A 25,200-nucleotide genomic window follows, 5' to 3' on the forward strand; every position below is an offset into this window, starting at 1 on the left:
CTTACAGAAGATGGTAATTCTGTTCTGAGGCATAGGTTGTAAGACCAAGAAAAAGTTTAATTGAATGTTTGGCCATAGAGATATTGAGAGCATGAAGGAAGGCAGAGCCACCCTCCCTACTTGAAATCTCCCTCGTAGTGGCTACATTTCTGTCTCTACTTGCCAACTTTCTTCCTTCTCCCTCCTTCTGGCCTTGATTATGTCATATCTTGGTTGAAATCAAGACAAATACAGCAAAATACGCAAGTCATAAACACAAAAGTCTGTGTTTGTTTACACATCTCCTCGGCCAAGGAGCCAGCACCCAGATCAAGAGCCAGAAGAAGAGTAGCCCCAAAGATGTCCCTCAGCATGTTCCTGGTCACTCCTGGTTTTCTCCTGGATAGGTGGCCTCCAATAGGTAGCCAGCTTCTTCTTGAATGTCACAGAGCAGCCTTTAGGCTAAGCAGTCCTCACTTAGTCTGTGTCATTGTCTCCTTCAGACAGTCCATCCCTTTGTCTTACCTCAGGGTGTTCTGTTGTTGCATCCCATGCAGCTTGCAGATGTACCATTTGTTGATGGCATTTGAGGGGTTCTAATTGGGAGCTGAATAAAGCTTCAGAGCCATTTGTGCTTAGACGTAAGCTTTCATGTGTTCACATGCGTACAAGTGAAATCATTGGAGCCTATATTGGGTATACATTTAACATTATAAGAAGTTGCCAGTCTGAATCCAGGTGTGGTGACATTTCTCTATTTCCACCATTTGGGAGCCAAGGATAGCTGTGAGTTCAAGGTCAAGCTGGGTCACCTATAGAGACCCTGACCAAAACCAAAACTAAAAGGGAACTGAGAACAAAAATGAAATTGCCCAGCTGTTTTGTAAAGTGGAAAGAATATTTTATATTTTTGCCAGCAGTGCACAAAGTTTGTTATTCCTTCCAATTCTCAACCATGAGCACTCAATATGATCATTCCTTTCCACATTAACCATTGAAATAGATGTGAAGGAAGGCGACATGCCTTGTGTGCCCCTCCCCCTCCCCCCACGTGAGCAGTTATGCTGCTAATTTTCCTCTGATTTATTGTCTGTGCATCTTTTCTGGTAAAGGCTCTGCTCAAATACTTTGCCCATTTAAATATGTTCTTTCTTTTCTTTTTTCTGGATAAAGAAATAGGCTCATTTTGGTATTGTATAGATAATTTGCTGCAGTTGCTATGATGAAAAGACACCTCTGTCTCTGTCCATCTGTTCATCCGGCTGTCCATCCATCCATCTACCATTTTGGGAGGAGCTTCTCTCTCTGTTTTCTTTCCCTTCTCCTCTCCACATCTGTAGCATTTGTTCTTTGGCTGCTCTTCACATCTGTTAGGGCCAGTCGATCCAGTTGGATTACAAACTCTGTGAGAGCTAGAACTTTCTTCTTGGTCACTGATATCCTCCTTGTTCCCACCCTAGGGAGTTTTTTTTTTCTTCTTTTTTGTGTGTGCTTTTCCTTTGCATTCAAAACAATGTCATGGGAAGAACAAAGTGGACAGAGGAAGAAGGGGGCGGAAAGAAGAAGTCAGGGAATGGGAGGGAAGCAGAAAGAAAGAAGCAGGAAGAAGTCAGAGTGGGATGGAAACAGAGGAAGCAGGAAGGGAAGAGGGAGTCAGGGAGTGGGAGGGAAGCAGAGAGGAGGAAGCAGGAAGAGGGAGTGGGAGGAAAGCAGAGAGGAGGAATCAGGAAGAGGGAGTCAGGGAGTGGGAGGGAAGCAGAGTAGAGGAAGCAGGGAGAGGGAGTCAGGGAGTGGGAGGGAAGCAGAGTGGAGGAAGCAGGGAGAGGGAGTCAGGGAGTGGGAGGGATGTAGAGTGGAGGAAGCAGGGAGAGAGAGTCAGGGAGTGGGAGGGAAGCAGAGAGGGAAGCAGGAAAAGGAAGGAGGTAGGTAGGGCAGTGGTCTCCCCAAGCTAACTGGAAGTGGTAAATGCATAAGTTTTAAGAAAAAACTGAGCATCTAGGAAGTAGAGGAAAAACAAACTGTCGGGCTGGAGAGATGGCTCAGATGGGCTGGAGAGATGGCTCAGATGGGCTGGAGAGATGGCTCAGTGGTTAAGAGCATTGCCTGCTCTTCCAAAGGTCCTGAGTTCAATTCCCAGCAACCACATGGTGGCTCACAACCATCTGTAATGAGGTCTGGTGCCCTCCTCTGGCCTGCAGGCATACACACAGACAGAATATTGTATACATAATAAATAAATAAATAAATAAATAATAGCATTAAAAAAAAAAACAAACAGTCATTTCCTTGACTTAACCACTTCCATTTTTCAGTGGGCAGGATATTTTTGCATAGTTGACATTTTATAAACAGATTTTCACCCTGTTTGAACCTAAGTTGATGGAAGAGTATAAGCCTACAGAAGTCATGGTGTCTCACTCCAGGGCCTAAACAGTTTCCCAAGCCTTACTTGTTCAAAATTGATTGAGATGAATCAAAGATGCTAATTTTCCAAGGGGATTTAACTTGAAAACCCACTGGGGAACATTTTCTATTTTTCCTCTAAGGACTACCTGCTATCCATTTCATACTCCATGAAAAGCTGTCTCCTGATAGGTTTTTATTTTTATTTTTTCTGAATTTCCTATGAAAATGTTTATTCTTTCTCTAAATTGTTTTCTGCTTTACTGCAAACGTAAGTGTTCCTTCAAAATAAAAGAAGGAAAACAACACCATGTATTTTATGGATTTTTTAAAAAAAAATAGATCTAGGGGTGATGGAGAGAGGAGCACTGGCTGCTCTTCTAAAGAACCAAGTTCAATTTTCAACACCCGCAAGGCAGCCAGCAATGATCTGTAACTCCATTCCTAGGGAGTCTGATGTCCTCTTCTGGCCCAGCTTGGGCATTGCATGCACGTGGTGTACAGAAATGCAATCAGGTAAAACACTCATACACATAAAGTAGAATTAAAAAAAAAAACTTTAAAAGAGCTCTTGAATTCTCATTATGTATTTATTGGCATAGCCACGCACTTTAGTTAACATTTGTAATAGTGGCGTGTTGTAATAGTTTCCTTCCATTTCCTCCCTACTGTCCTTTGGGTTGTTCTGGTCATTTATGTTGTTGACACATGGATCATAAACATCACTTCATTTTATTATTTACTTTGTTCTCAGGGGTGTCTAACCAGTGGCCTGTACATCTTCATATAAACATTTGTATGCCCTTGTAATCTGCAGGCTGTGGGCTGGAACCCCTAGCGTGGTATCAGTCAGAGAAGCCAAAAATGTTGGGCACCCAGGGAAGCTGTCGTTCATGTTTCAAAGACGACAGGACGACACAGAATCTTTCCTATTTGCTAGCATAGTTACCATCCTAAGTTCTATGTTCTTTCACAGAGATTCAAGTTTATATCGAGAATTTCTTTCTTCAGAAGAACTTACCTTGTTTCTTGTAGTGAAGTCCTGCCATAGACAAATTGTCTATAGTCTCACTTGTGGAAATACCATTGTTTTAACTTCATTATAAACGTTTTCCCTTCTTTTAATTAACAGATTTTTGGAAAGCAATTCACACACTGTATATTTACATTGAAAAATATACAATTAAATATTTTTAATAGATTCATGGGGGCCATGCCCTATACATTTTAGAGTATTTTTTTTGTCATCTCCAAAGAAACCTGTCCCCATTAGCAGTCACTTCTCCCCCTCCAGCCCCCACTACATTCCATTTCCCTGAGATGGAATCAGCTTCTTCAGTGAAGAGCCCTGTAAGCTATATTTTGTGTGTGACTTCCTTTACATGGGGATTGCTTTGGGGTTGCTCTAACAATACTGGAAATTGATTTCTAAATGTCATTATGTGGTACAGGGTATTAGGGAGTTCTCTGGAGTCTTGTGTAAGGGTGTAGGTTCCCTTCATAAGGCTCTGAGCCTAGCTTTAGGGGTTAGAGGTCAGTGTAGGACTTGAGGGCTACACACATTTAAATGTAGCAAATACTGGCTTCAGAGTTCATCCATATTAGCATGTGTGAGTACTTTATGTCCTTACACTCAAGTAATATTTCATAATATGGGTTTATCTTTGTATGTATGTATGTATGTATCATTTGACAATGTTTGGGTAATTTTCAATATTTGGCTCTCATGAAGAATGCAACTATGAATATTTATGTGCTAATTGTCCTGTGCAGTATTTTCATGTCTCGGGAGTAGAATCATGGGTGATAGGTTTTAGTGGACTCTACCCAGAGTACCCAGGCTGCCTCCTAAAGTGTCTGCACACTATCAGTTCTCATCAGCGTATCATGGTTCTGGTTTCTCCATGGGGCTTTCGTTCCCCAAAAGTAGTTCTGCTGGATTTTTTTGTTTATATTGCTTGTGATGTGAGTACAATGGTTTTGAAATCATTGTTCCCTGTCATCAGCATCTCATAAATCTAACTATGATGTTCTTATATGCGTGCCTATCCTGTCAGAGCTCCTTGGTTTCTTGACTCTATGGGTATTTGTCAATAATGATATTGGGGTCATTATTTTCCAGATACACTTTCTGCTTTGACCAACTGACCCTGACATAACCTGGATTATTTGATGTTATCTGACTGAGTTAAGGGGTCACCCCCTTATTGCTTTACAGTATAGGAGTTTGTAATTCCTTGATAGAAGCTGCAGTGTAACTTTATTGGGTAAATAGGATTTGTTGTTCTTTTTAGAAAAAAGGAGATTTGTTTTGTCAGAGTTACATTCCTGTGAATCAGTTTGGTCCTGGTCCTGTGAAGGTTCATTTTCATGCATTCCTAGGTCAAGGAAGAATAGTCTATATTGTGAGGCTCCGTTATTAATGATAAATGCTCAACATGGTCCACTGAATCTCTCTGTCAAGGTTTGCCTCCCAAAATCATTTCTCGACCCTTGAAAACTCTGGGAGTATTCAAATTTCAGGTGTGTGTATATGAGTCACATTCATGTGTACGTGTATGCACACATGTGTGGGTGTGTTGCTGGGGAATGAACCCTGGGCTCTGTGTATGCTAGAAGTGCCACGGAACTATATTCCTATGCCAGCCTTAATCATCTTGGGGGATATATATTATGGGGTCTTTAGATGTTGGTGGTTTTATATTCAGTCAAACACTTATGCAAATTTCTGGAGCTTTCTCTAGGGCTTTTCCTCCCCGGCTCTGATTTTCTCCATTACGCCATGAGCCTTGTGCTTATATATACCCTTATTAGGCTGCTGCTGCTCTGAGAGACACAGGCATACACCACATCCTGTCTAACAAGTGCATTTGTTTCATAATCTTCCTAATTTTCTCCTTCCCTGTGGTGATGCCATCTGTATGTTGTGGCACAGTAGTTACATATCTCAGATGCATTGACATGGCTAGAAGCTGACCGTTCCATGGTCAATTGCCCCGGACTCTTTTTACGCTCACACTTCAAAGCTCAGTCTGCAAATACGTTGCAGCACACAAGTACATGTATGGGAGCGATCTCTGAAATTCCATCTTATCAACTTGTGTGTTTTATGGATGAGTTTCAGAATCTTGATTTACAGGGTAAGGGAAATGGCCCAGCACTTGCCATGGGCTTGGATCCCCACTTACACATAAAAGCTGGGTGTAGTGGCACATACCCTGACCTCAGAATTAGGCAGCACAGACAGGGAGATTCCCAAGTGCTTGCTGGTCAGCCAGTCTAGCCAAAGTGGAAGGCTCTAGGTTCAGGGAGAGCAATAGAACAAGATACCTGAAGTCAACCTCTGCCCTCTGTATGTGCAAGCACAAGATGAATGCACACACATGCACACCCATATGTACAACCAGCAAAACAGTCTTATATTTCATTAGTATTGGGGCAGAAGATTTAAATAGCATTGCAGTTCTTATTCTAATCATTGTATGTTAACTAGGAGACAATCTCTTCAATGGAGAAGCATCATTTTAATGATTCTGCATCTCCAATTGAGATGTTCCATCCTGAAGCTTGCCACAGCTGTATAGAATGGTGCTGAACCCATCCTCCTTGTGTCCCCACCACCACCATCTTAAAAATACCACTAGCGAATGTGACTTGTGATATCTCCAGTTCAGTGGCATCTCAGTGTGGGCTGACAGCTCCTCCACACCCGTTAACTAACTTTCCTCTTGCAGGTGGTCCAGCATGACCCATGTCGGGGTGGAGCTGGATACTGGAACAGCCTCTTCCGGTTCAAGCACCTGGCAACAGGGCATTACTTGGCAGCAGAGGTAAGTAGCTGCACATGGTTTTCTCTTGGAAAGTGAAGTCACTCTGATTATCTTTCCTCACTTCCTATAGCTGCTGGACGCCTGGAAACTCAAGGGAGTACTCAGCCACCACGTTTTTCCTTCTGCCTTTCTGTTTTCTTCTATCTCGTTTCTGTAGAAGAGGAAAGTTACAAATAGCTGGCATACTGTGGGACTTGACAGGGGCGTCCTGATGAAGTAGGGAGAAAAAAGGAAGGTAGAAAGTAACGTAGGTTTGTAGAGTGATTTTTCTGTTTTGTTGTTGTATATTTCTTTGCTTGTACTTACCAGACCCACTCTTAACACGTGTGATAGTTGTCTGCACTGGACACATGGTTTATAAAATCAAGCATTGAAGTGCATGGAGAACTAGAGAATTTCATAGAGAAATCTGATTACTTGGAGTTTAGGGGGAGACATAGGCATCATCAATCTTGAAAGAATATCAAGAATCAAATTTTTCTTTTCTTTTTTCTTTTTCTTTTTCTTTTTTTTTCTTGCCTTTTTTCAGACAAAGCCTTACTATATAGCTGACCAGGAAACTACTATGTAGGCCAGGCTGTGAATCCACTTATCTCTGCCTCCCAAGTGTTGGGATTAAAGTCTTATGCCACAGTGTGCCAGGCTCTCCAATTATCTTTTTGAGTCATGGTCTCCCTCAGCAGCCCAGGCTGGTTTGGAATTCTCTAGGCACTGGGGCTCCCAAGTGTGAGCCACCGTGTCTAACTTATGGAAGTGCTTTTAGGAAATAAAAGACTCTGTTGAAGGGTAGGAAGAATTTCCAGTTTTATTTTTGTTTTAAATTAAGGAGCATCCTGCTGTGTAACAGATGTTGAGTTTTACTCTGATCTGATGGAAGATGTATACAATCTAGTATGCACATACAGAAGATGGACATACAGATTCCAGTAGTACGTCAAAAGACCCCTCTGTTATCTGGCCCCACTCGCTCAGGATTTCCAAGGATTTGTATAGGTGTCAGTGCTGCTTCTACCCCTGGCCCTAGGAATTTCGAATCTAAATTTATAAACTCCCGGGGGTGTCTGATGTTTGTCCAAACTGATGATTTTGAAATGCTTAAGAAGCAAACATGAAGGAGTCTAAGCTGACATTTAAAATGGAGTCTTGGGAAGAAGAGACCCTACTAAGCAACTTTTAAAACCTTTAATCATATGGCTAAAAACTAAGGATGGTTGTCTTCTCTGTTATGTCTTCAGGTAAATGTAGCTCTTTCTAAAGGCCTCCTGTTTCCTCTTTTTCTTTTATCTAAAAGTAAGCAGGGTCATCCGTGACTGTGTGTTGACATCATCTTTATCTTAGGCCTGTACTGTTACTCTCCTAGCGAATCTGTTGTGTTTCCCTGTCTGTACTCAGAGCTGAACTGTCTATTAGTGACCGGTGGACTATTCTGTGTGTATCGTATCTGTGTGACTTGTGTTGTCGCTGTGGCATGCTGGCTCTGTGAATGGAGGGAAGGGACAACGTTCTTAGCTGTTCAAGGATGGCTGCAGGCATCGACGTCTCCTGCAGATGGGTCCTGGTCCTGGAGAAAGCAATAGATGTTTTAATTTCCTAATGATTCTTTTTCATCAGGTAGACCCTGACTTTGAGGAAGAATGCCTGGAGTTTCAGCCCTCAGTAAGTATAGGCAAGCGCCTTTGTGTCTCTGTCCGGTAGGCTGAGGTCAAATCCTCTGGAGTCCGTTTAAGAAATTGTCAAGTGACCTTTGAGTGTCGGGGAAGGGGAAGGCTCAGGTGCTACCTTCAACAAGATTTGTTCTGTGCTTCTCTTAAAGGAAGTCATGTCCTCCTATGGCCTGGTTGGTCCAGGCCCTGCTGGTTCTGATGCTTTTCCTATGTGTTCAGTCACCTCTAAGCTGGAGAAGTGCATAGCATCTCTTGGAATATTTCTGGGTGGGAGATGGCGGTAGTCCTTGTCAAAGTTGGCCTCTTACAAAGAATTGCCTTAATGCTGTGGACCTTGACCTGTGACTAATCTAGATTTTGGAGTGATAGTGAATAATAATATCCTTTCAACTTCAGAGTTCACACATGGCCTCACATGGGCCAGTCAGGTGCCTAACCTCTAACCTTGCTTTTTACAAGTACAGAAATGGGTTTTAGGTTCTGATGTGATTTGGAATTTCTGTGCAAAATGGATTTAGCTGTTTATGCTTGGGGTATGAGTGTACCCATATAGGGGCTCAAGAAGGCAGGGGTCATGTTTCATGGGCATAAGGACTTCCACAAAATTGTTCTTTGTAGAGTGCTTGATTATGCTGAATTCAAACAAACAGAATGCCAGACCATTGCTGTCTGTTGGCATATGTTGTTCTCAGTGGTTGGTCTGGTAGATGGTCTTGAGGGTACTTGTTTTTCTAGTAAAATTGAAACGGCACATCAAAGAGGGAAAAGTGAGGTGAAGATGACTCAAAATGAAGATGCATGGATCCTGGTTAACCTTCTAGTTATGCTTGGACACAAAGTTGGCTTTGAAAGAATCTGAGCCATCGTGGCTGAGGATTTCTGACTGTGGCTACATCGACTTATTAGGGCCATCTCCTCCTCTCACTGTGCCCCACAGGGTGCCTGTGCCTCATCTTCATTTTTCCATTGCTTTTCTGTCACTTTTACTTCCACAGGCATTTGGAAAGCTCATCCTCCAATGCTAATCCATCTTGGAAAACAGACCTAATCCAGTTCCCTGCTAGTCTGAATCCTTGGCCTGGCTTTATTTTCTTGTTAGACATTTTTTAATCCTTGGACATTCTTTATTTTAGAGAGGAACCTACCATGTGTGACCTCAGTGCTGCCAGCCAAGGTATCACTGAGGGAGTCTGACCCTTGGCATGAATATCAAGCCATGGCTCATTTGAGGGTAGATGCCCTAGTGAACCACTGTTGCTCTGGGGGATGGCACTGCTCCTTTGGGTTCTGTGTATGAAAGAGAATGGTAATTCTCAGTGTGAGATAAAGTGCTGTGATCACAAACTCAGGAAGGAGGGAAGAAAGACAGAGCTTCATTGAAATACTAACTAGCTCTGTGACTGTGAACAAGTTGCTTTCTTTCCCTAGGCCTCACTTCCCTCCTCTGGACAAGCAACATTTTCAGGTTGCACGAGACCAGTTGGGACTTTCATATCCAGCAGGTCGTCTTGACTTCACAAGGGGTAGGAAAGGCCTTGGTGGGTAATCCTAACATGATGTATCTCAGGTTCTTTCTGACTCTCGCTTTTCCCCATGCCAATGAAATACCAACAGGATGGATGTAGACCAAGATGGCATTGTTCTGATGGTCCCACGGTTGCTGGGACTTGGGTCTGCATATGAAGGATGAGTGTGTAGAGAGGGTTTCACTTGCACCCAAGAGGCTGGAAGCCCAGCATTGATTTCTGTAGGCAGGTGTTAGCTCTGGGAGAGCCCTGCTTTCTACATTGCCTCTTTAGCACAGGAGTAAGAATGGGAAGTCTTGAGTCATATAAACCTGGGTAAAAATGTCCTTCTCTCACCTGCTCTTGGTTTTCCTAGAAGTTGGCATCAATGAAGTGTTAGATCTAACTAGCTGTGTGCTGCTCTTAAAATCGGTGGTCACTTGCCTGGTCCCAGAGCTTCTTCTCCGCTGCTCATCACATTTGTGCCTTTCTTCCCACTAGGTGGCATATGCCGACTGTACACCAGAGTGTGTGGCTGGGTTCCTTGCTAGGCAGAGAAAGCTTACTGAAACCACAGTTTCCTCTAGACCTGCTGGAGTCTCTGAGCTGTCACTGCCTGTAACCAAGCCCTTAGTTATAGCTGGTTCAGACTCAGTGTTGAGAGTGTGTATAGAACACTTCAGGTGGCAAGAGTTAGGAGGAAACAGTTTCCGAGTATTCTCCCCAACCAAAGGCACAGAGTGTTCCTGCTGCAGATGTTACCTTAGGGTAGAGAAAATAAAAACCCTCAGATTTGTGTGTGGATATATATATATATATATATATATATATATATATATATTAAGAGAACTTCTTTTTTAAATTTATTTATTTATTAAAGATTTCTGTCTCTTCCCTGCCACCGCCTCCCATTTCCCTTCCCCTCCCCCAATTAAGTCCCCCCCCCTCCTCAGCCCGAAAAGCAATCAGGGTTCCCTGTCCTGTGGGAAGTCCAAGGAACCCCCACCTCCATCCAAGTCTAGCAAGTTGAGCATCCAAACTGCCTAGGCTCCCACAAAGCCAGTGCGTGCAGTAGGATCAGAAACCCATTGCCATTGTTCTTGAGTTCTCAGTAGTCCTCATTGTCCTCTATGTTCAGAGAGTCCGGTTTTATCCCAGGCTTTTCCAGAGAACTTCTTAATTAAGTTTCTATTTGTTGTTTGTTTTTTTCAGATAGGGTCTTGCTATGTTGTCTAGGCTAGTCTTGAACTTTGAGGATTAAGCATCACCATAACCTCCACCAACCCCCAGTCTCTCCAGTAGCTCTGTTATCTGAGATTACAGATCTATATAAGAGTAAAAGAACTTTCACTTAACTTATTTACTTGTTTGTGGAAATGAAAGTTAGATCTCAGCCTTGTGGAGCTGAGTTTTCTCACATTCTCTCTATTTCCTTTGAGTTGACTTCCTGGTCTTGATTGCTGTGTATTCCCGGTACTGTCTTCCTCTGCATTTGGGCAAGAAGTGACATTTCAGCCAGACAGAAGCAAGCCAGAGATGAGGAAACCATGTTTTCCCAGCAGACACAGGGCATGTGGTCTGGCATTGAAAAGAATTGCCTGTGTGGTTTCCGAGCTGAAAGAGAAGCAGAGCCCATCTGAGTAGGCATTCAGGCTAAGCCCACTTGCGAACATTCTCTGGCACATGGACTTTGCTTTGGAGATGAGAATGTGTCTTAGAGTTGCCTAGTCATCATTGTTCATCAAGTTTTACTGGGACGGATTTTCTTTCATTTCAACCAAATCTTACTGTAGCATGAGAGGCCCTTTGCTTTGTCATCAGTAGCCTTCTTAATCAATAAACCAGTGTGTTCTTCTGGACTAGAGTGACTTGTCAAACTCAGGGACACTTAGATCCGGGTTTATTTTATTTCTTTTCCTAGGAAATACTTGTGTCATATTTTTGGCAGACAACCATTGCTATAAATTAACACCACCACAAATAACCAGTTTCACGGGCCAAGCTTCCTCAAGTGCTCTGCTCCCCAGCTGTTGCACATGGGTGTGGCTATATGGAGTGAAGATCTTGGTTGCCAATAGCTTTTTCCATAGTCATCTGCTGTTGTCCCTTCACAGGGTTGGGACATTTTGTATGATGACACAGTGAAGTTGAGAATAAATAGTTTGGGGTCAGGTGGCCGATGGTCACCTTATAGGTCTGCTCTGAAACTGTGGTCCTTCTCCTGCCAGCTGCTGACACTCACTGTTGCTCCTCCTCTCTTCCTGTGGACTGTGGCATGATGGTGGTAAGTGAGGCTTTCACCTACAGAGCTCCTCACTTGATCCCTTTTCTTTTCAGGTGGACCCAGATCAGGATGCATCTCGGAGTAGGTTGAGAAATGCCCAAGAGAAAATGGTATACTCTCTGGTCTCCGTGCCCGAAGGCAATGACATCTCCTCCATCTTTGAGCTAGACCCCACAACTCTTCGTGGAGGTGACAGCCTTGTCCCAAGGTATGGTTTTAAAATTCCTTATCCTATGAGAATCAGGACTAGTCTTGATGGTCTGGATGTGTTTCTTGAAATGCAAAGCATCGTGGCCACAGAATTTACAGGCAGTTGTGAGCCACCATGTGGGTGCTGGGAACAAAACCCTGCTGGAGTTTTTCATCACTGAGGTATGGCTCCAGCCTTCGTAGAGTTACATTCTTATGCTCTAAGTGCTTTATGCATTGATCCATCTCACTGACCACCCCCCAAAGCCATTTATCTGTCTGTCTATATTCATCCATCCACCCATCTATCCATCCGTCCATCTGTCTGTCTGTCATTTACTCATTTATTTTGAGGCAGGATTCCACTATGTTTCCTTGACTGGCCTGGAACTCACCTAGATCTTCCCGCCTCTGCCTCCAAAGTCCTGATATTAAAATTGTACACCAACGCATCTTGTCAAAATCTATTCTTACTAAATTCAACAATATTATTCATGACTATATCATCCATTGATTTCCAACTAAGTAGTCGTATGTATGAAGCACAGTGCTAAATAGATACCATACTCATCTTACATAATTTATAGTTTTATCATATTTGAAGTCCTGTGAGGTAGCACCCTTTTATAGCAAGACACTGGGACTCAGTGAGTTTAAGCAAAGTATCATGTCAGAGTCCTGTAGCGGAACCATATTTGTAAATGGCTGAGGCAGAGTGTCTGGACATTACATCTCACTCTTCAGCTCTGTGTTGGGTGGCTGGTGTCTCCCTGGTGTTCACTGGATTTCCATGAGGCCCCTCACTGAGTCCACCTTTGTGTTTCATTGTGTCTGCCTTGCCACTTTCCTGCTCAGCTTGGGGTGGGCTAGGGGGGTATAACATCACCCCCTGTGTGATGGTTATCACAATTCAGAATCCTTGACTTGTGCGCATTGCTATTACTGTCCTTCTAAGAGGGAGAAATGGAAGGCATTACCCATAGAAAACAAAATATTACAAGGTAAGACAGCCTCCCTTTGCTGTTCAATCAGATTTCCTAGTTATTAAGCTCTGTTGGCTTGTTCATCCCTTGAGAATCTGAGGGAGGCTAGAGTCTCCAGCTCTTAGACTTTTTTTCTGTTTCCTCTACCGTGATGTTCTCTGAGCCCTGGTAGTGGTTGGATTAATGACAGATATCCCATTTAGAGTTGAATGTTGTCCCTTATTCTCAGCATTCTGACCAGCTACACCTTCTTCCATGGACTTTTGTCTACCACAAAAAGAAGCTTTTATGATCAAAGTTGAGGACAGCTTTAATCTACTGGAGGTCTATTGGTATAAGCATGACTATTTAGAAGACATGTTGATCATATGACCATTTAGCAAAAAAAATAATAGCAGATTTTGCTCCAGGGCCTATGGCATTCCTAGCCATCCATGAACTTTTGACCTGGGTGCAAGGCATCAAATTTCTTCCTGTGGAGCAGACCTCAAATCCAGTCAGAATGTGGTTGGCCTATAACAGTTGTGTCACTGTTGCACAAGTTGCCATTTCATCCCTGTCAGGTTGGTACTATAACATGAAGGGTCCAGCAGCGGATAAGGCTTCTTCTATCGTAACAGCCTGGATAGTACCTTCTGTTACCATGAAAGTGGCTAGCAGGGAGAATGTGTCCTGGAAGGTATGAGATTGATTTCCCTTTGTCTTAGAGCCAGATCATGTAGTATCTTTAGCAATAAGCTCTTGATATGTAGTTATCCTGGGGTAACCAAGAGCAATGGCGATAATTTGTGTGACTTTAGAAAAACACTGGGATTTTTCTTTATCAATAACTCACAGGGAGGTATCCAGTGCCTTGTTCATTTACTAGCCCAAGTCTTCTGGAAGCATCATTGTCCTCTTATACAGGATAATTCTGTTCAAACTATTTTTTTTAGTTGGGTTTTCAAATGAGCTCACTAGCTGACAGGCTTCCATAAGGCCTTTTCGTAGATTTTGAGTTTTGGTTATATTCCACTACACCCCTTCCTCTCTCTCATCTCCCTCCCCCTCCTGTTCGCACTCAGTCTTTTAATTCTCAAACTCCTGTTTTTTCGTTTCACAGTGTTCTGCTATCTGTATACTTTTTTGTTTTTAAGTTGGCTTGTGTTGAGGTAGGCTTTCATGTAGTATTTCATATTCTCTTTCTTGGAGTTAGCCGTCCCCTTCTCCCCAGTCTTTAAAATATGTTGATGTGCCCCCAACTCCACCCCACCCCCACTTAAGCCTTTCCTCCCCTGTAGCCATGACCACAAGATTTTATAGTGATATTTTCTTCTGAGATTTTATTTTCATTGTTTACACTTAGATTTCTGATACATTTTGAAGTCATTTAAAACATATTTTGAGGTAGGAAATACTGAATTTTATTTTTGGTTGTGAACCTAGCCTTTAAACGGCTGAGCCACCTCTCCAGCCCAATACTGAATTTTAAAACTTCCTTTCTCCATGTAAATAGGTGTTGGTCTGCATAACTCAGGAATATTGTAGCTTAAGTAATTTTCCATTTGCCAAGTTCTGACAATTAGTGAATTTTTCTTAGAATTTAACATTGAAAATCTGTGCTGAGGGATTGTCAGGCTAATGAAGAACTAAAAGATGTAATTTAAAATATCACACTGTCTATGAGAATCTTCTTTATTACATTCCTTGGCAAAGAGGGAACCAGCTTGTGTTCCCCAGTGACTTAGAAATCCCCATAATCCCAGGGGGAAGGCAAGTTTAAATTTCTAGTTGGCCGGCTAAGTGGTGTTCGCTGGTTGAGACCCCTCCGCTGTGTTTTGTGCATTCATTACTGCTTCTTGTAGGCCAACTTGCTTTGTGAGCAGTCCTCACACTGATTCTAAGCTTAGAAACAAGAGGCGAGGACTTACATTCAGCCTCGGGAGATAATAGCCCTGGCATGGTCTGCCAGTGTGTTCATTTATGATCTTGCTGGATCTTTGCCTTAATATTTTTTTCTTCATTCTCGTCCTTAGCTGCCATCCTTAGGGCCAGAGGAAAATAGGGCCCCTTATCCATTGAGAGTAATATATTACTTTCTCTGTATATAAAACCTCTGCTGTGGAGGAGGGCAGTTGGAAGAACACGTGAGAACCCAAAAGAAAATATTAAGATGCCATTCATGACTGTGTGTGCTAACACATTAAGTCATTTTAAAATGTGCTGTATTTTTCTTATTACAGATTGTAATATATAAAGTTAGACATGTGCACAAGTAGTATCAGCAGTTGCATTTTTGTAATAGTCAGTGGACAAAGAATTCTTCAGAGTCAAATAAAAGGGAAAATAACCAATCTCGGATATATTGAATCAGATAATAAAGTTGCAGTATGCATGCGTTAGATAATTTTAAAGAGTATTGGAAGGACATCTACTTGTACAACTCTTGTGTACTTAGCTCAAAAACATGGCTTTTGAGTTAAGGATTAAGATTATTTATTATAGGACTCTATATAATATAATTATCCAACTAAAACTATGCTCTGAGCTTTGATTGTACTCTGAAAATACAGAAAATGAACCAAACTCACTCAAAAGGGAAAAAATGCAAATACCCCAAATAATATCTTCTCCATATTGTCTGATTCGTTTTAGTCAGAGTAAATAGCACTAGGGTTTTTCTCTTCTGGCCTCAAAATGTTCATGACAGTTTCAGCAAAAGAAGGCCAGGTCTACTGAAGGTGCATGTCTGCGCTTGGGCTCTTCCATAAATATGGTATGCCTTGGTCCTAAATGACTCTTCCTTTGAATGATTTCCACTTTTCCTGGTCTGCTCCAGTCTGCCAGTGTCTAAAGTTCAAGTCCAAAGTCATCACGGTTTCCTGTAACAGAATGCTTTTGTGTTTTGAGTCCTTCTCACCTGTCTCCTGATTGTGCTTTTTAGCGCCCATTTCCTGTCACTGCTGCTTGCTGGGTGTCCTCTCCTCTGTCTCACTAAAGGAATGGCAGTTGTTGAAGGGTGAAGCGCGTTCCATTGTTTTCTACTATTTCAGAAGTGCAGATGTGTTGAAAATGTCTTAAACATGATGTATGTTTATCATATAAAGAAATAACCATAAAATAAATCATGTGGAGAAAAATAAACAAGTAGCAACTATATATGATTCAACTATTCAGAGGAAATCAGCTGCATTTAAGATCCTGGGTTCATGTAGGTTCCAGACAGGTTTCTGTGCACAACTGTAGCATGTGATTTGTCATACGTGGAACTGTGAGCTACTTTGAATGATCTTAGTGGAACTCTGTATTGTGGATGTGTTTTCAAATAAGTGATTGTCACCTTTTATTATTTTAAGAAACTGGCATTCCATATACTGTAATGGACTAGGTTTTTATGGACATCAATCAGATGGTGCAGTTTTGTCTTACAACTAACACTTGACTGAACATCTTTGTAACACACCCTGCACCTGTGCTGTTTTTCTTCTGGAAAAATCTGAAGTTGGAGTTTGTAAATAAAAGCAGTCATTTATGTTCATGTGTTTGTATTTCATTTATCATGTTGTCCCAACAACCAGACTCCTTTCTAGAGTTGTGACTATTCCTTTCTAGCCAGCAGTGCTCAGGGGCCGGGAGTGCAGCTCAGTGGTATAGCTCGTATCTAGAATGTCAGGTCCTTGAGCAGTCCTGTCACTAAAACAAAACACCTACCCTAAAAACTTAGGAGAATTCCTTTCTTCTACATTCTAACTTTTCCCAGCCTTGGGATCTGAGGAATGGAATAGAAAAAAAAATAGAACTTTCTTCTGTATTAATGATGTACTAAGTTGAGTGTTTATATGTTAGCATTAAAGTATTGCCTGTGTCTGTCCCATTTTCATTATTCATGTTTCTTATGGATTTGTATGAGTTCATTGTGTGTGTCGATCAGTAACTTTTAAAGTCTGTTTTGTTCTTTTGTTTCTCCAGGCTACTGTTTTTCCTTTAGTGTGGTGCATGGTAACCACATTATCATGACCCCAATGTCCTTCTGTCTGAAATTTTTCATTGCTTCCCTTTAGAAACTCCTATGTCCGTCTCCGACACCTGTGCACAAATACCTGGGTTCACAGCACAAACATTCCCATCGACAAGGAGGAAGAAAAACCTGTGATGCTGAAGGTAAGTCCAGAACTTGGCCTCATGCTCTGATAAAAGGGCTCCTTTGATGGCAGATGGGGAGATAGGGAACTTTGGAGAATTTCCCTGTTGTTTTGTTTCTTTTAGCTTTGGTTAAGAGTACAGTCTTGACCAAACTTGATGTGATGAAAAAATTTATCCCAAGGGATCAAATACCTGGGTGAAGCCAGCTCAAGGATTTGAAAATAAACAGGCCTTTTCTTTTATTCCCTTGCTGTTGAGCAATCATTTCATGTCTGCCTTGGCTTTGGCTATGGGAATGCCTGCTTGTGTCTTGAGATACATTGATATTTGGTTGATTCCCCCCGCATCTTCAGTATTTTTCTCTCTCAGTGTATGTGATGAGTATCCACTCTTTGTGCATCTAAAAGAGATTTCCCCACCCCTGTTTACCATCACCCCTCTTCTCCGCCAGCCACGAAGCTTCTATGTCATGAATATGTCCAGGATTTTTCTTTTCAGAATTTTTTTTCCCTTATACCTTATAGGTATGTTTAGGTTTGCAGAAAAATTAAAAGAAAGGTATAATCTCTATGTTCTTTAAATGTATGAGTCAGTAATTGCCATTTTACATATTTACTTTTTCTCTTAATAAAATACTACTTAATTATAAGTTGTTCCTATTGCTTGTATTTGCCCTCATATTTCCTTCTGCCCTTTTCCTTCTTACCACACAGTGTATATTCACATGGACGTATCTCTTTGTAACATAGTACTACCATGTGCAATGAAAATACACAATGCAGATGTAGCAAAATTGTTTAAAAATATAATAACCCCCTTACTACTTCACCAGTCCCATCAAAACTACTTTCCTATTTGGAGAACATCCTTCTAAAAGTTTCCTGTGTCTACTTGATACTAATGCCAAGAGAACTCCAAGTTCTTTGGATTGCCCAATATCCTGTAAACAAAGCGTTTGATTAGCGTCTTACTTTCCCAATCAAGATTACCATGTGACAACTCCCTTGACTTTCAGATTGGTACCTCTCCTCTGAAGGAGGACAAGGAAGCCTTCGCCATCGTTCCTGTTTCTCCTGCTGAGGTTCGGGACCTAGACTTTGCCAATGATGCCAGCAAGGTGCTGGGCTCCATTGCTGGGAAGCTGGAAAAGGGCACCATCACCCAGAATGAAAGAAGGTGAGTGCTTCCCACAGGTGCTAACACAGAAGTTCTCCTCTGTGACTTACAAAAGCCCTTGGGGAACAAGACGATAGGGACTCTGAAGAACTGTGTGAGAGAGAGGCAGGCCTGAGCTTTCTGGGCAGCTGCACTGTATGAAGTCCAGAAGCAGTGCTTTTGTACTTACCTGTGCTTGGTTTTGTTTCAGAGTCATGTTAGGTATGGTAGCTCAATTGGCTTCAGCTGTGGTGTCGAGGGTGCTAGGAAGCATGAGTCCTCTTCCCTTCACTTTGTTCACAAAGCTTTTAGCCTGTAAAAGTTTGAACATTGCCTTTAGCAAGCTCTGCTATCCTCAGGTCTGTCACAAAGCTGCTGGAAGACTTGGTTTACTTTGTCACGGGCGGAACGAACTCAGGCCAAGACGTGCTGGAAGTCGTCTTCTCCAAACCCAACAGAGAGCGGCAGAAGCTGATGAGAGAACAGAATATCCTCAAACAGGTCAGTGTGCCTTGGTGACCTTCAGGGTTAGCCTTGTGAGAAGCCTATGGGATCTCTCCTCATGAGAAGAGACATGGATGACTCTGATCTGGAAGATGTAGTATGGATTATTGTTTGTTAAAAAAGTAGTCCTTTCTTAGAGTGTTCAGTCTATAGCAAAACTTTTTTTTTGTTGTTTTTTTGTTTTTCGAGACAGGGTTTCTCTGTGGTTTTGGAGCCTGTCCTGGAACTAGCTCTTGTAGACCAGGCTGGTCTTGAACTCACAGAGATCCGCCTGCCTCTGCCTCCCAAGTGCTGGGATTAAAGGCGTGCGCCACCACCACCCTGCATTCTATAGCAAAACTTAAGTGGCAAGACAGTGTCTTCCTGTATCCCCTGCCACAGTGTCAATATCCTGAAGCAGAATGGAGCTTGTATCATATGAACATAGACTGATATGTAGTTTATGGTCCTCTCTTGGTGTTGTACCTGATTTTTGTTTTGTTTTGTTTTGGTATGTGTGTACTATCACAGTATCATTGCCCTAAAAATCCACAGAATATTTTCATTGTCCCCTAAATTTTCTGCTCCACCCATCCATCCATTGTTCTTCCACTACCCTTGGCAACCACTCCTCTTTTAATTGTGTTCATGTTTTCCTCATTCAGTCTGCCATGTAGCTGGAATTTTGTGGCTTGCAGGCTTTTCACCTAGGTTAGGCTCTCCATGTCTTCTCATGGCTGAGTACCCCAGTCCAGCTGATAGGTAACCATACTTGCTAGGCATGAGCCATGTGGGTGTTCATCTATTAGGTACCCTAAGAAGCATTCAGGTAATACTTTTATGTTATTCAAAAGTAGTATAGTGTGTTTAGGGAATTTGCAATATTTGACAAACCCAGCGGGCCTATATTAACTCTTCTGAACAGCTGTAATGATCACTTCTAAATGTTTCCATAAACATGGAATGCTAGTTTACAGAAGTGTCTAGATGGCATTTTGTATGTATGAGTCACCTTTCTATCGCTGTGACAATATACCTGGAAATAATCTTACAGAGAAAAGGTCTGCTGTGATTCCCAGTTGCAGGAGTTTCGGTTCATGGTCACTGACCCTGTCACTCTTGGCCTTTGGTGCAATGCATGATGGTCAGGAGCCTGTGCTGAGGCAGACCTGCTCTCCTCTGCATGAGGAAGCAGAGAACTTGCTTCCCTGACCAGGCCTCTTCTATGGAACACATTCAGCTGTGAATCCACCCAATCAGATCAGAGCCATCGTGATCTAGTCACCTCCCAAAAGACTCACCTATTAACAGCCACATCAGGGACCAGGCCTTAACCATGAGCTTCTAGGGTCCTTTAAAATTCTGAATATTGACAGTATTAAATAAACAGACAGATTCAAGGGAGGAGCACGGCAAATCCAGGTAGAGGACACATGCTGAATATATGCAGTGCATTTTCCAAAGCTGCGGGAGAATTGCTTAGTGTTTCCTTTAAACCTGCTGGTGACCAAAATGAAAGGACTCCTTACAAAGCCCCATACTTCTCCGTGAGAATTTGGCGTGTGGAAATCCTCCTTCCTGTTGGGCTGTGAGAGACAAAATTCATATTTCATCAGGGTTTGAAGTCCAACAACAAATTACATCCAGATGTTTCATGTGTTGAATTCCAGATTAGAATTCTGGCTTAATGTCCTTGTTCAGTCCCACAGTAGCTATTCCATGAGGGGTTAAAACAGTGTTGGTCAATTGCATAGGACACTGTGTTTCTGAGGTTTACAATTGCTGTCCGTTTTAATCCTCACAATACTTAAGTACTGTAGATGCTGCACTTTTTCCAGTGAGAGAACTAGTTTCCTTTGGCCATGAGCTGCACTATTAGTCAGTGTTCCCTGAAATCAAATCAATCTAGTTGATAGCAAAGAATTACATTCATTTTGGTCTTACTAGGATTGTAATCCAGGAGGCACCAAATCCAACGGTCTTCAGCAAGCACTCAAAGTTTTACGAGATGATGGCTGCTTTTATAACCTAATCCACAAGCAGGTTGGCTAATTGCATCCTGTCAGTGGAGCCTTGTGCTTGGTATGGCCAAGGTCACACTGTCTTACAGGAAAAGGGTTGGATAGTCTCATGAAACCAGTCAGATAGTTTCCAAACTGTTATGAAACTCACTGAATCTCCTTCTAGGGATTGCATGCCAGCTGTTTGAGGTCAGCCTGTGCCTGCGTGGGCATGCACAGACAATTGAGGTCAAAATTAGACTGTGGATGTTTGTGAAATCTGGCTTAGCAAGTCCTCACAACTTCAGTTTTAGTGCCTGGATCAATGCTAATCTGTTTTTTATTTTCTCCCTGGCAGAAGTCATAAAAGTATGACTAAAATCCCCTCCTCACAGTCTGCTAAATGATGCTCCACCGTGTGTGTGAGGACCAATGAGGTCTAGGTGTGCTGAATGTGTAGAAACCCAGCTCAGCTGATTGACTGATGTAGGTTTCAATTCTCATGATGAGTTTGAGTAGAGAAAACCTTTCCGAGTAATCCTGCTACTCCTATAGGTGTATCCCTTCCTGGAGGGAGATTTAGAGTTTAAAGCACACAGTGATGGCAGACTGCTCTTTCTTTTTACAAACAGATCTTCAAGCTGTTGCAGGCCCCCTTCACAGACTGTGGGGATGGCCCGATGCTACGGCTGGAGGAGCTGGGGGACCAGCGCCATGCTCCTTTCCGACATATTTGCCGACTCTGCTACAGGGTCCTGAGACACTCACAGCAAGACTACAGGAAGAACCAGGTAGGGATTGAAATGGCTAGGAAATAAATGTTGGCTTCCTCCCTGACATTCATGTGCTTTAATCATGAGTTTTAAGTGATATATACCTTTGCATTTAAAGGGCAGAGACTAGTCAATCCACTGTTAAATTTGCCCCTAAAAAGGAAGCGGATGGTTGGCGAGTTTGGGAAAAACATGTATCACAGGAGCCTTGAGAAAGATACTAGAAAAGCATCACAGTAAACGTGTAATTTTCAGGTGTCAACTTACAAATAAGAAATAGAAAAGATACCAAGAAATCTCCTCTGTGAATACATTTCAGTGAAACTTATATTTCTGAGATTGGTGTTACATTTGCAGTACATGTATGTGGAACATATGTGTGTGTGTTCTGTGTGTGGTAAATGTGCGTTTTGTGAGTGTGCACACCTATGCCTGTGGAAGTCAGAGGAGGGTATAAGGTGTTTTACTCCATCACTCTCTTCCTTGCTCCTCTGAGATAGGATTGCTCATTGGACCAGGAGCTGTGCTGGCAGCTGGTTCGGAAGCTCTAGTGAACTTTGTCTTCCCCCAGCCCAGGACTAGAGAGTTTCAAGTGTCTATGGCAATGTCCGGCTTTTGTGTGGGTGCTGGGTGTTCATGCTTGTGCAAGAAACACTTCACCACACTGAGCCATTTCCCTAACTCTGCTGTATGTTTTCGTGCCATGTTCCCATAAGGCTTAGGCATGAAATGATTTCGTGTTTAAGAAATAGATTGTTTTCCTCCTACGCTCCTTTCATGACCTCTACTGTTGAAGGTTAGTTTTTCTTGACTATGGTTCTAGATCAGTTTTGCTGTTGTTCTAACAAAGTGACTATATGTCTATGTGTATACTATACAGAGATTTGCATTTTGTCCATAAATAGAGATCTCTCTCTCATTCTCTTTCTCTCTGTGTCACACACACACACATAAATATGATACACACTCCTCCAGTGAAGCTAATGGTGTAATAAGCAGCATGGAGACTCTAAAGACACTGCAAGATGTGTTGATGGATCATTGACTCTCAACCAGCAGTGATTCTGTCCATTCAGAACTGTGACAGTGTCTGGAGACCCCTCTGGATGTTACATTTTGGGAGCACTCATGGTATCTAATGGGTAGGAACAGAGACACTGGGAAACACCTAGCAGCACCTAGGACATCCCTACTCAACAAAGAGTGATCTAGCTTCATGCCAGTGGTGCTAAGACAGGACAACCAGCATCTTTGTAGCACTGAGGGTGCACAAACTGGCAATGTTACCGTTCTTAAGGTCTGCCACTGTGTCTGGGTTTTAAGTTTGAACTCTCTTTGTAGTTAAAGGCTTTCTTTATTGTGAAGATAACATTAATGTTTACTGATGATTTCGAAACATAACCATGCCAGCAATCTGCAGATTTTTTTAAAGTCTACCTCCAACCCAATCATACCAGAATACATACAGCCTGCCTTTGTCTTCATTCTTTAGATGAAGGGATATCAGGGTTGTAGTGTGTGCCTGGACATAACACTTGTACACAAACTAGTCCTTCTTGCTGCTGTTGCTGCTGGATTGGATATTAGTAGTTTATGGATCATGTGGCAGGTGGCAGAGCTGTACTTCTGAAGTCAACCATGCATCCTTAAGGATAGACTGCGTGTGACCTGTGTCTGCTGTAAAAAACCTGAGTGGCTGCTGGATTTAGGACTTAGGGGACCAATTTAAATCCAGATTGAAGAACTACTTCAATCTTAAGCAAGCAAACAGTCTTTCGTGAATAGAATTATCTTAGAAAGTGGTGTGTGTATGTGTGTGTGGGTGGGGGGGTTTCCATCCCCGTGTATCTGTGTTTGGAAGTGGGAGGTGTGGGGAGGGAGGAGAGTAAGCATTCTACCAGGGAAATATCTTTAAATAGAAACTAAGTGCTCTCAGAAGGGGTTTCCTTGGTTCTGCAGATATCTCTGTAAAATATAATGTTTGATTTGCAAAGCCAAGATGGATCTATGCATTTATGGATATAATTGATTATGCTAGATATTCCTGACTCTTTTATACCTATTGGTGTTGTTTTCCTCTTTCCTTTTCTTTTTTTGTTTTTTGTTGGGGTGGGGGCAGGGTCTCACAGTGTAGTTTTGGTTTGCCTGGAACTCTCCATGTAGACCAGACTGGGCTCAAACTCACAGAAATCTGCCTCTCAAGCACTAAGGTTAAACTATACCACAAACCTACCGACTTTAAAAATGAAGTTGGGAAATGACTCAGTGGTTAACAGCTTTGTACCCTTTTGCATAGGACCTAGTTCAGTCCCTAACACACATACGGCAGCTTACAGTGACCTATACTTCTAGCTCTAGGCATCCAATGCCTTCCTTTGACATCTGTGGGCACTGTACATGAGTGGAGAACTTAACATACACAATCACAAAATACTTAGACAAGTAAAAAAGAAAGTTTAAAAAATATATATTTTTTTTAACTCAAGAAAAAGAAAACTGCCATGGGCTGACATTCCAAATGTCCAGATAGGGATTATAAGTATTCAGCAGCTCAAGGGGAATGAGGAAGGTTAAGCTGTCCTGAATTAGTAATACATTCAGAGTTGTGTAACCGCTTCCAACCCTTTTTTTGTTGGGGCGGGGGAGGGTTTATTTCACTCACAGTTCCATCATCAAAAGCAGTGAGGACAGGAATCTGGAGGCAGGAGAGGATGCAGAGGCCATGGAAGGGGTGCTTTCTCCTGACTTGCTCTTCGTGGCTTACCAAGTCCACTTTCTTATAGAACCCAGGACCACCAACCCAGGGGTGGCACTGCTGACAATGACTTGGGCCCTCCCACATCAATCACTAATTAAGAAAATGCCCTATATCCAGGTCTTAGGCTTCCAACCCTATTTTAAGAATGAGTCAGTAGACAAAAATTGATGTTGTACATTGAAAATATCCACCTGTACATGATAAGATTCTTCTTTTCCTTGCTGACATTGTGTGATAGGTTTAGTAAAGGCTATACAGGGCTGTGTCATCATTGCCCTGGGGTAGAAGGTTGAAGAAAGATGCCCAAGGTCCTTTGCCTGTTGAACCGCAGTCCTCATGCACCGCTGCTAGTTTTTTTTTTTAATATAAAATACTCAGCTTTAATAAAGTGAAGAAGGGGGGGGAGAGCTTACGAAGCCAGGGTTCTAGTGAAGAACAGCAAACAAAGAAGAGGTGGGGAGCACACCCACCAGATTTATAGGTAAGTATTGACCTAAGGGGTACAAGCCCTACAAACAAGGTGATTGGCTGGGGCTTCTCCTTCATCTCCCCCTTTTGTCTAAATAAGACAGAACCAAACCAAATACAACTATATACAATAGGAACAAATAATAAACATAAAATGCCAGTTTTTCTGTTTAATTTAATCACACCGTCTTTATCTCTCCTGTTGACTTGTGTTTCTTCCCCTCAAAGGAGTACATAGCCAAGCAGTTTGGCTTCATGCAGAAGCAGATTGGCTATGATGTGTTGGCCGAGGACACCATCACCGCCCTGCTCCATAATAACCGGAAACTCCTGGAAAAGCACATCACTGCAGCAGAGATTGACACGTTCGTCAGCCTGGTGCGAAAGAACAGGGAGCCCAGGTGAGGCGCCAGAGAGGAGGAGGTATCTGCGCAGCATCTAAGATATGGGACTGTCACTGCCCTTGGATTATGTTCGAGGCTTGCTGCCCTGGGGACTGCCAGCCAGTTTCCAGTGACCCTTTGATGAGTAGTGGCAAGGACGTGCTATTAGAAGCTCTTGCTGCAGCCTCTTCAGGGTTCAGCAGCTGTTCACCTTTCCTTCC

General features: G+C 42.4%; 1 protein-coding gene across 12 annotated transcripts in view; it reads left to right on the forward strand.

The window, feature by feature from the left end:
• The window catches only part of Itpr1 (inositol 1,4,5-trisphosphate receptor type 1), a 339,707-nt gene that overhangs the window by 149,635 nt on the left and 164,872 nt on the right, over positions 1 to 25,200 (forward strand). For 8 of the 12 annotated variants that reach the window (XM_041641645.1, XM_041641653.1, XM_041641709.1 and 5 more), the window contains 8 exons: positions 6,117 to 6,212; positions 7,824 to 7,868; positions 11,719 to 11,873; positions 16,878 to 16,977; positions 17,975 to 18,135; positions 18,474 to 18,615; positions 21,230 to 21,388; positions 24,825 to 24,997. In XM_041641645.1, the coding sequence (XP_041497579.1) occupies positions 6,117 to 6,212; positions 7,824 to 7,868; positions 11,719 to 11,873; positions 16,878 to 16,977; positions 17,975 to 18,135; positions 18,474 to 18,615; positions 21,230 to 21,388; positions 24,825 to 24,997 (1,031 nt within the window). The remainder of the gene's footprint in view (positions 1 to 6,116; positions 6,213 to 7,823; positions 7,869 to 11,718; positions 11,874 to 16,877; positions 16,978 to 17,974; positions 18,136 to 18,473; positions 18,616 to 21,229; positions 21,389 to 24,824; positions 24,998 to 25,200) is intronic. The other 4 variants (XM_041641676.1, XM_041641686.1, XM_041641694.1 and 1 more) reach the window with 1 other exon arrangement.

Source organism: Microtus oregoni, unplaced genomic scaffold, assembly GCF_018167655.1.
Source record: "Microtus oregoni isolate MIOR12 unplaced genomic scaffold, Mior012 000002F_ref0000024, whole genome shotgun sequence".
NCBI lineage: Eukaryota > Metazoa > Chordata > Mammalia > Rodentia > Cricetidae > Microtus > Microtus oregoni.